Genomic DNA, 11,104 nt, shown 5'->3' on the forward strand with positions numbered 1-11,104 from the left:
GCCCCGAACACACACCAGCAAATCCGGCAGGCCTCATATTCCCATACAGACCCCAAGTGGTCTCATGAATCCTAGGCACCTATCTTTCTCTAGTTTCTTAACAGAGCCGCCTACTCAGGTTACCTGCTCCTAAACTTGTCCCCTCGAAACTACTCTTTATGTAGCAGCGATAGTAATTCTCTTGAAACCTAAATCAGATTATGTATCTCTCTACTCAAAAGCCTCCACTTGCCTGACCTGTGGTGGCACAGTGGATAAAGCGTCGACCTGGAAATGCTGAGGTCGCCGGTTCGAAACCCTGCACTTGCCTGGTCAAGGCACATATGGGAGTTGATGCTTCCAGCTCCTCCCCCCTGTCTCTCTCTCCTCTCTCTCTGTCTCTCTCTCTCCCTCTCTCTCTCCTCTCTAAAATGAATAAATAAAATAAATAAATAAAAACCCTCCACTTGGCTTCTCATTTCATGCGAATTAAATATACAAAAATATTAAAAGGGTCTAGAAGTCCCTATCCGATCATCCCTGCCCTGACACCTTTCATGCCCTCATCTTTTATCCCCTCCCCTTGCTCAATCTGCTCTCCTATTCTTGGCTTCCTTGTTGTTCCTGGAACACATCAAACATATTTGCACCTCAGGACATTTGCACATGCTGTTCACATTCCTTGGACATTGTTCCCTTAGAGAACCACATGGTCTGTTCCTCACTTCCTAAGGTCTTTGCTCAAGTGTCACTTAATTGGATGGGCCTTCCAGACCACCTTATTTAAAATAGCAAACAACCTCTTCCACACCTCAGCACTTCCTGCCCCCTGCTCTACTGTATTTTTCTTCACAGCACCTTCCACTTGCTATCATATTTATTTATCAATATTTGTTTGTTTATTGTCTGCATCACACAAAAACACTCATAATGTTAGGACGTTAGCTCTGTGAGGACAGCATATTGCCTGTTTTGTCCACTGTCTTTTATATCACCAACTGCAAAAAACACTGTCTCACACACAGTAGTTATCATAATAAATAGAGATTTGAATGAATAATTTGAATTAAAGTGAAACAAGGAACATGCATTATAACTAAAAACACATATCTGTTAGAATAAATTGATAATGGTAATAGTTATGCTGAAGTGTTGGGTTATAAAGCAATTTTTAAATTCTCTCTTCTGATTTTGCTTTAAGGTAGTTACACACTATTTCTCATACACTTTAAAAAGAATTACAATTATCTGCACATTGTGATTAGATACTCTAAGGCTAAGTCAAATATTTCTTCAAAGGGTTTTTCAAACCTGCTTAATGGATCTTACTTGAAGTGATACAAGTGCACAGTGTATCACTTGTATCTTAATTCCAAGGAATTTTAGTGGTCTTGTGATTGCAATTTCCATAAATTGACCACATTTTAAAAAATAACCAATATTGATACAGGATTATTCACTCAAGGCAACGCTTTCTTCAGGTTTCCTTAGTTTTTACCGAATGTCCTTTTCTGTTGTTGTTGGCCCAGGACCCCATCCAGAATATCACATCACATTTAGTTGTCCTGTCTCCTTAAGCTCCTCATGGCTGCGACAGACTTTCCTGTTTTTGACGACCTTGAAAGTTTGGAGGGGCATTTTGTAGAACGTCCTTCTGTTGAGATTTGGCTGATGTTTTCCCCGTGAGAAGACTGGGCTTATGGAGTTTGGGAGGAGCATCACAGACAGTGTCATTCTCAAAACACTGTTTCCGGAGTAAGTGTGATCAACTTGACCTGTCACTGTTGGTGTTAACTTTGAACACCTGGTCAAGGTAGCTTCTGTTCTGAATTATTTTTATTTAGCAATAAAGAAATAATTTACCTAGAATAAGCAATTTGGGACTCTTTAGATAAGTTGTTTTGTTTTGTTTTTTAACATTTTTAAGATACATACCCTGTACCAGGCACTGTTTGAAGCTTAATATATGTTAACTCACTTTAACTGTACAACAACTTCCTGAAGTAGATAGGACTCTCCCATTTTGCAGAAGAGAAAACCAAGGTAGAAAAAGGTTAAGGGCCTTGTCCAGCACTGCACAGCTAGGAATGGCACGGGCCGTCTGGAAGCAGAGCGCTTCTTCTGAACCACTAGCCATGAATAGAGCACATTCTTCCTCTTTTTTACATTTTCTCTTTGCAGTATACAGCAGTGACAACTAGCTCCTAGCAGGGGTCCCCAAACTTTTTACACAGGGGGCCAGTTCACTGTCCCTCAGACCGTTGGAGGGCCGCCACATACAGTGCTCCTCTCACTGACCACCAATGAAAGAGATGCCCCTTCCGGAAGTGCCGCGGGGGGCCGGATAAATGGCCTCAGGGGGCCGCATGCTACGGGCCGTAGTTTGGGGATGCCTGTAAGTAATGGTTAACCTCTTAATGGCTATGTCTCTCTCTGGGTGGTCAATTTCAACTCCAGCCAACCCAGCACCCTGAAGCTCCATGCCCCGCCACACACGCAAGGGTCGCCTGCAGAATTGAGCCCAGCCAGCTAGCGTGACATTCCAGGCTTCCCTGGACAGCGCCCCACACGTCGCATGCTCTCTCTGAAGCAGGTCACCCACCCTGCCCTCAGCACATCTGCTTTCCCTGCTGCCTTTCTCTCTGTACCCTCTTAAATCCCCAGCTCACCGACCAGGAGTCTGCAGAAACTGCCCGCAGTAGAGATAACTTCTCTCCCCTCTTCATGCCCACCAGACCTTGTGCCTGGACCACAAACCTGCCTCATTCTGCCTCCAAGTTTTGAACACATGTTTAATATCCTTTCTTAAACTCTTGGTTTCTGGAGGTCAGGTAGCTCATCACACAGCAGTACTGCCTTCTGGAGTAGGACCTCAATAAATGTCGATTTGAAGGAGGCCAGTTCCTGTTTGAAAATGTCAGCTGTTTGATTGACTCATTTACTACTCGCCTCTGAGTGGCATTATCTGCCCATATATCTACTCTTCCAATACTGCCAATGAGATTTGACTTTGTCCTCATATTTTATACAGGGATTTATTGCAGCTGACAGATCAATAATGCGTGGTAGATTCATAGGCCAGGCCTCTTCCTGGTGTCTCTAAGAGGCTCCCTGTGTCTCTCTCTCTGAAATAGTGGAAGAGCTGAACTACTCTGTGACTGCTGGCTATGTCACCCTGGGCTGGTGACACGAACCCTCTGGGCCTCTCTCACAGGGTGTTTGTGAGGGTTGTTGAGATGAGGGACAAAAACCCCTGACATAAAAAGTAATGAGTGTTAACGGGCAGAACTCTCCGTATGTATTCTGTGTACAATTTGTTCACGCCTCATAACAGACTTACGTGGTAACTACGCATCCCGTTTTACAGTTTGGAAAAGAAAGGCACAGAGCAGTTAAGCAGCACTTCTAATGCTACACAGAGGGTGAAGAGAGACCTAGCAATTGGACTCGGACAGTCAACCCTAAAAACTAAAACATTCTCTCCCTTTATTTATTTATTTATTTATTTATTTATATTTTTCTGAAGCTGGAAACGGGGAAGCAGTCAGACAGACTCCTGCATGCGCCAACCGGGATCCACCCAGCATGCCCACCAGGGGGCGATGCTCTGCCCATCTGGGGCATCGCTCTGTTGTAACCAGAGCCACTCTAGTGCCTGGGGCAGAGGCCACAGAGCCATCCCCAGTGCCCGGGCCATCTCTTGCTCCAATGGAGCCTTGGCTGCGGGAGGGGAAGAGAGAGACAGAGAGGAAGAAGAGGGGAAGGGGTGGAAAAGCAGATGGGTGCCTCTCCTGTGTGCCCTGGCCGGGAATCGAACCTGGGACTTCCACACGCCAGGCCGACGCTCTACCACTGAGCCAACTGGCCAGGGCCATTCTCTCCCTTTAGATGGCGAATGGAGAGAATGTCTACAAGAGATGACCTGAGACCGCTGCTGCCTCCCACTTACTTGCGTTCTCAAAAAGAAAATAATTCAGGAAATACTGAGTGTTTGATATAGATAAGGCATGAACTGGATTCCAGCAAAGCCCATTCAAATCCTGATGTGCATATTGAGTACCTTGTTCCTGACTTATGATCTCTGTCAACACATCTTTCACCATAGTGAAAACTTAATTTCTACCCAACTAACCACAGTTCTCTATTTAGAGCTACAGGGGACACTATGAACGATGAACCTTACAGTCCGTTAGGGTAGATGCCCATGGCCTGTGTCACGAGAACTTACACTCATTGCACTGACAGAAATCCTACATGCCGCCTTTGTGAGTCCAAAGATGAGTGGCTGGCCCCAGGATATTAAATAATCGGAGATGCTGGGTTCCCCTAAAACAAATTATTCCCACCTTGTTAACCAAATTCTAGCCATTGTTTATGCCCCCATCAACAGAATGCATTACTGACATAAACCGTACCTGGACCTCTTGAAGATGGTGCTGTGGGATCCAAGGTACCACGAGCCACGGAAGAAATGCCAGTGGCTGGTAAATTTGGTCATGCTGTCTTTGGTTGCACTGGTTAAGAGTTGGGAGGCGTTTCTGCTTTGGGTTTCACTTTAAACAAATCTGTGACTTTGGTGTAGACCTGTGATCCTCAACCAGGGGTGATTTTTGTACCCAGGAGAATTTTGGTTGTCACCAGTAGGGAGAGTTGATGCTTCTGTCAAGTGGACAGAGGCCAGGAATGTTGCTAAGCATCTGACAATGCTCAGAACAGCACCTACAACAAAGTATCACCCAGCTCAAAAAGTCAGTAGTGCTGAGGTTGAGAGAACCTGGAGTAGCCCCATGGTCAATTCTTCCCATTCCATGGTGACAATGCATAATAGAAGCGGAACTTCAAAAATCTTAAAACATTTTACCAAATGCAGGCCAGGTGCAGAGAGAACTCTTTTTCAATGCCCTTCAACCTCAAAGTTGCACATGTACTAAGAAATAGGTGGGTGGGAGGGACAAAAACTTCAATGCACGCTAGCCCCTCCTGTTTCTGAGTTTCTTTCCTCTCCAAGCTTTGTCTTAAATTTTTCTGACATCAGCAATATGTCTCTTCTCAGCACAGCGCTAATCAAAGCTTAATGTAGAAGGACCCAGGTTAAAACGATGTATAAACTGCACCGTTCCAGGCTCTTCACAATCAAGGAGGGAAAGACAAGGACCGGCACTCAACCTCCTCCACCAAGAGGTAGGTTTGTATGTACTATTTCAAGGTCAGGCCAAAGCCTTCTTTCAATGCCTCGTTACCCTGCCTTCTGCTCACAACAGCCTCCCGTCAACAAAAGGACATACTTTAAGATACACTTGGAAATGAAAAGCTCATGGTTGTTAATGAGCTTCACCGAAAGTCCCTCAAACTTAAGACATCAGCCCTGGTCAGGTAGCTCATGTGGGTGGAGCATCATCCTATAATGCCAAGGTGGTGGGTTCAATCCGCAGTTGTGGCACATGCGAGAAGCAACCAGTGAATGCACAACCAAGTGGAACAACAATTCAGTATTTCTCTCTTTATCCTTTCTTCTCTCTCTAAATGCTATCAATGACTTTTTAAAAAACTTCAGACATCTGCCTGACCTGTGGTGGTGCAGTGGATAAAGTGTTGACCTGGAATGCTGAGGTTGCCGGTTCGAAACCCTGGGCTTGCCTGGTCAGGGCACATATGGGAGTTGATGCTTCCAGCTCCTTCCCACCTTCTCTCTCTGTCTCTCTCTCCTCTCTCCCTCTCCCTCTCTCTCTCTCTCCCTTTCTCTCTTCTTTCTAAAATGAATAAATAAAATTTAAAAAAAAAAACTTCAGACACCTATCACCTTCACTAGTCACAAAAAATAAAAATGTTTTTTTAAATGTCATAGAAAGGTAGTAGTTATTTGTGACAATTCCTTCTCTTGCCTGTCGGTGGTTTCTTTCTTTGCCTTTAGCTTGCTTCCCATTCATTTTTCCTCTCCACCAATATTCCCCGGGACATCCTGCTGTCTTCTGCAGAGAATGCAGAGAAGGTGAGGAAATTCCCTTCTCTGAGACCCCAGAGCTCTGTCCTCTTCTCCTTCCTTGTTGAGAAGGGGGTGTCTCTTTTCACAGGGTGAGGTCCAACCTGGGGAAACAGGGGGAACTTTGTGGTTCGTAACATCTGAACAGCGCCCCTCAGACGGTGCCCCAAACCCACCACTCCTATATTCTACTGAGTGTTCCTTCAAGAAGTGCTGCTTTTTTGCTAACCTGCTTAGACAAACTTCTATAAGTTTTTTTTTTTATTCATTTTAGAGAGGAGAGAGAGAGACAGAATGGGAGAGAGAGAGGAGAGAGAGACAGAGAGAGAAAGGGGGAGGAGCTGGATGCATCAACTCCCATATGTGCCTTGACCAGGCAAGCCCAGGGTTTCGAACTGGCGACCTCAGCATTTCCAGGTCGATGCTTTATCCACTGCGCCACCACAGGTCAGGCCAAACTTCTATTAGTTTTAATAAAATCAAAAAGACCTGTCCCATGGTACTTAACGAGTTTTTCAGCTCTCTCTCTACATTTCTGCATTAACATTTTAAGTGGAGGCGGCGGGTGACGCCAGGGGCTCGGTTTAGTCTGCACGTTGACAGTCTGTGAGCCTGTTTGGCAACAACATTTCCCCCTCTCGGCCTCTGTAGCCGCCTGTGCACCAGCGAAACAGTTACCTCCATCCTCTGTGGTCAGCGTCAGGACATCGCCAGACCGGGCTGAGTCTGTGTCTTCGCGTCTCCTTAAGTCTCAAGAAGCAGCATTTCTGGATGAAAAACAAAAACACAAAGGTGCTGTTCAGGTCCGACAGTTCCTCCCAATGGTGAAGGGAAAGTGCCAGCTCTCCGCTTCCACCCTGAGACGAAGGCTGCGGGGCCGCTTGCGCTCTGCTAATAAAAGCGGAAACCGTCAGTGGCCCGGTGATTGCTGGCTTTCGCCCTGGGACAGAGAAATGAGATCACGATTTCCACGGACAGGAACCGCCGCCGCCGCCGCCTCCGCCGCCTCCGCAGAGGCCGCTGCGTCCCCTCCCTGCCCGGGTCCCACATTACATCACCGGTGAGCTCCGGCTGGCGGGGGGAGAGGAGGCTTCGCCTGGGACTCAGCCCCAGACCGAGGAGGACACGCGGGGAACAGCCGGGATAAGAGGGGAGGAGAGCGCGGGACGGGTGGAAGGGAGAAGCAAGACCAGGTCGCCCACCGCCGCCCCGAGTGTGGCTCCGCTGGGGAGGAGATGCCTCACGAGGGCCCCATCCTGGAGTAGCCGCACCCCGACCCCTGTTCCCGCACCCCGACCCCTGTTCCCGCACGGCCCCACTCCCCAGCCGCCCTCGACTCTCAATTCCAACGAAAACCGGTATCCAAAGTAGAGCTGCAGTGAGAGGCCCCTGGGGAACAGCAGAGAAGCCCCCGGGGCTGGGAGGACCCGAGGCGCCGGCATCGGGGGGCGGTCGCCGCTGCACCCCAACGCGGCCCAGCCAGCGGTGCCTCCCCCACCCGGCGACAGCAGCCAGCGGGGGTGGCCGCAGCGCCTCCTCCCCGCCCCGAGCCGACGCGGCGGCGGAGGGGGAGGAGGGCGCCTCACCTTGCCCCCGATGAGGGGCGGATCATGCCATGGCAGCGCCGGCGAGCGACCGCGGTGGTGGCGGCGGCGGTGGCGAGCGGAGCCCAGCCGGTAGTCCCGGGAGCTCCACGGCAGCGGGGAGCACTGCGGCCGGAGCCCGGGACCACGGACACCCCAGAGGTCCGAGCACAGTGGTGACGGTCCCCGGTCTCCCTCCGTTCGAGGAGTACGAGTGCAAAATCTGCTACAACTACTTCGACGCGGACCGGCGCGCGCCCAAGCTGCTGGCGTGCCTGCACACCTTCTGCCAGGAGTGCCTGAGCCAGCTGCAGCTCCGCGCGGCCGCCGCCTCCGCCGCCTCCGCCGCCGCGCCCGAGCGCCCGCTGCCCTGGCGCAGCCCGCCCGGCGCCATCGCGTGCCCCGTGTGCCGCCACCGCACGCCGCTGCCCGACAGCCGCGTGCACGGCCTGCCCAACAACACCAAGCTCGCCGAGGCCTTCCCGCTGGCCCTGCGCGTCGCGCACGATCCGCTGCCCCAGGACCGCCTCCCGCCGTTACCTGCTCGCGGCCCAGCGCCAAATGTGACCCCGCTGCCCGCTCCAGCCCCGCCGCCGCCCAGGGAGGACGCGGCCCGCGGGCCACGCGCCCGCGCCGGCCTGCGCGCCCCGGGCGCCTACGAGAGCTGCCAGAACTGCAAGCGCGCCGCCCTCACCGCCGGCTGCGTGTGCGTGGTTTTCTCCTTCCTCTCCATGGTGGTGCTGCTCTTCACCGGCCTCATCTTCGTCAACCACTATGGCGGCGGTGGCGGCACGGGACCCCCCAGCGGCGGGGCGCCCCCTGGCGCGGCCCCGGCTGCAGGGTCGCCCTCTCCCGTGGGACCCATCTGCCTGTCGGTGGCGAGCATTCTGGCACTCTTCTCGGTTGTCGTCACTTGGCTCATCTGCTGGCTCAAGTACCGACCCGAGGGCGCGGCCGCGGGCTCGGCTGGGGGCGGCGGCGGCCAGAGGACGCGGGCGGCGGCGGGCGGTGTGCGGAGGAGCGACACATAGTCAAGTCACACGCCTGGTCTCCCGCCCGCACGCACTTTCAGCTCTGCAAGCCCTGGAAGGAGGGGACCTCTGGCTCCGTGCGCTCAAGCTTCTCTGCCCTCTCTCTGTGGCCCCCGGACGCGCATCCCCTCGTCGCTCCGCTACTGCGGGGCTTCTGTTTTTCGCCTCTCGAGCTTTCCACGCCCCGCCGCCTCCGAGCTGGACTAGAGAGGGAAATGGAGGAGCCGGGGATGCTGGTGGGAAGTCCATCTCCCCGACTCTGCAAGATCAACCTCTGCATCACGCACCACCCTCATCCTCTGCAGTGTTCAGCCGTCCTTCCCAGCGTCCGAGGATTTGCGAAAACAGGTGGATAGGGAAGTGGGATCCCCGTCACCCTGCCTGAACGCTGGTTTTCTGGCTACCGTGACTTTAGTGTTTCTCTAAGGTTGCAGGTGCGCGCGCGCGCACGGCTGCAGCAGTTGTGAATGCACTTGATTTGTCTAGTGGAAGAATGAGATGTTAAAGGAAAGAGAAAGGTTTCCCTCCTTTCTGGAGGTCCTGAAAAGTGACTGAGCTGGAGCACTGAGGGTGGTGTCCACTCCCCCAAGGGCACCGCGCGGGCGGGAGCCAAGCGGCTGGGCGCACCAACCTCCAGCAACTGCGCGATCCAGCAGGTGCGCAGCGCGCGTGCGCACTGGGAGTGCAGGCTGTGGTAGCGGAGCAGTTGTGGCTGGGCTCACCGAGAGGCGGATCCTGCTACCCACCGCGCTGCGAGAGCCCCCAAGTCCTGGAAACGGGGCTCCTGGCAGCTTGTGGTGGTTTTACTCACGGCACTACTACCAGGAAGTAACTGGACTGAGGGAGCTTCGAGATCTTGTTCTCCCATCTCCTCTCAAAACTGACTTACTGTTGCCCCCACCTGGAAGATATTGAAAGCTATTCACGCTGATAAACTACAAGCTTCCTTCGCCCTTTTTCTTAATTTTATTTTTTAAAATAATTTATTTAAGAATATATAAATCCGGAAATTTTGTGCTTTAACATTTCCGGAAAAGGTGTTTGATCAATAGCAACGTTTCTTCCGTGCCTACAGTCCAGATTCATTTCGAAACTAGCAGGATATAAGGGTGTGTCGGTAACTGATTCAAGATTTTGTGCTGTGAAACTAATGATTATCAGCTATCTGATAATAGAAAATAGTTCCCAAAAATTAAACTGACAAGTCATTCTTCCTTTGATTACAAATATACATTACACTTAACATAAAATATTATTTTGAATTTAGCTGTTTGATATTGGAAACTACTAAAATGTTCACATTCCAGTCACATTAAATGAAAAAGAATACATACCTATCTGATTTTGTAACTAAAAAAGATGAATTGCAATGCGTGTTGCAGGTGTATTCAATGCCTTTTTAAAGAAAAAAAAAAGCCCAACTATTCCAAGTGCATTTTATATGAAAACATTCTTTATTCCATCTTTTGAAATTTGGAATAAGACGAAGTTTTCACACCTAAACATCACAGAAGCTGCTGAGGGTATGCCGTTATTCCTCATGTATTTATGCAAGCTGTCTGCATGCTATCCTGACACTATTCTCGTATCTGAAATTGAATGGAACATTTGTATTGATCATAGAGAAAAGTAGTTTACTGGCCATTGATAAGTGGTATGGCTGTGATTTAGGAATTGCAATAAGTTGTGTTATATGTCTGCGTTGTCTTAATTAAAACAAGAAGCATTTATAGAAAAAGAACTATTCTCAAGAAATTTATTTTATAGGAAATTGCTCCAGGTTCTTTGTGTGATCTTTCTCTTCCTGAAATATAGACCCCCATCCCTCCCAAAGCCCAATTTCACATTCTGAATGGAGCTGATAGAGAACTAACTCACACATTGAAATGCACATTGCTAGTGTGGGCATTTCATGCGATTATTTCTAGATTTTAACTGGACTTCTGAAGGCCCGGTAAGATCTGCTGTATCCTGGAGAGGAAAGTGGCTTACCTGTTTGCTACACTAACATCCACCAACTCTGTTGTCAGAGTTTGTTCTCAATCTCTGAACTTTTCTTGTTCCTAATACTAAGAATTGCATTTCAGAGACTGGCTTTAATTTATTATTTAATTTACTTCCAACAATTAACTTGTGTTGCTTCTATACTCATTTTTATCTTTTATTCTTTGTTGACACCCAGTGCTGAGATTCTATTTGCATCCACAGCTGTTTAGTTGTACAAGTGCATCTACACGTGTATATGTATGTGCGTATGTGTGCATGTATACACTAGCGACAAAACTTGGCTTCGTGGATGTAACCATGTATACATGTGTGTATACACATTTGTTATTTTGTTCCCTTAATTTGGCAACTTGCAAGTCTCTCTAAAGTTACTTGGGGACCAGCTTGCTTCTTATAGAGTTTATGTCCCACAGAGGAACATCCCCTAATGACATAGACTAAATTACTCCTCATAAATGAGAAAGGTGAGTTTAAATAGTCTCAGTCACAAAGCAAGCTACACTTTACTTCTTTCGTGGGTTGCA

At 49.5% G+C, this 11,104-nt stretch overlaps 1 protein-coding gene across 1 annotated transcript; it reads left to right on the forward strand.

The window, feature by feature from the left end:
- Positions 1-6,803: 6,803 nt before the first annotated feature.
- RNF228 (ring finger protein 228) lies at positions 6,804-9,825 on the forward strand. The gene has a single exon (XM_066280007.1). The coding sequence runs from the start codon at positions 7,575-7,577 to the stop codon at positions 8,571-8,573; it is 999 nt and encodes a 332-aa protein (XP_066136104.1). The 5' UTR covers positions 6,804-7,574; the 3' UTR covers positions 8,574-9,825.
- Positions 9,826-11,104: the final 1,279 nt, after the last annotated feature.

This window comes from Saccopteryx bilineata, chromosome 5 (genome assembly GCF_036850765.1).
Source record: "Saccopteryx bilineata isolate mSacBil1 chromosome 5, mSacBil1_pri_phased_curated, whole genome shotgun sequence".
Taxonomy (NCBI): domain Eukaryota; kingdom Metazoa; phylum Chordata; class Mammalia; order Chiroptera; family Emballonuridae; genus Saccopteryx; species Saccopteryx bilineata.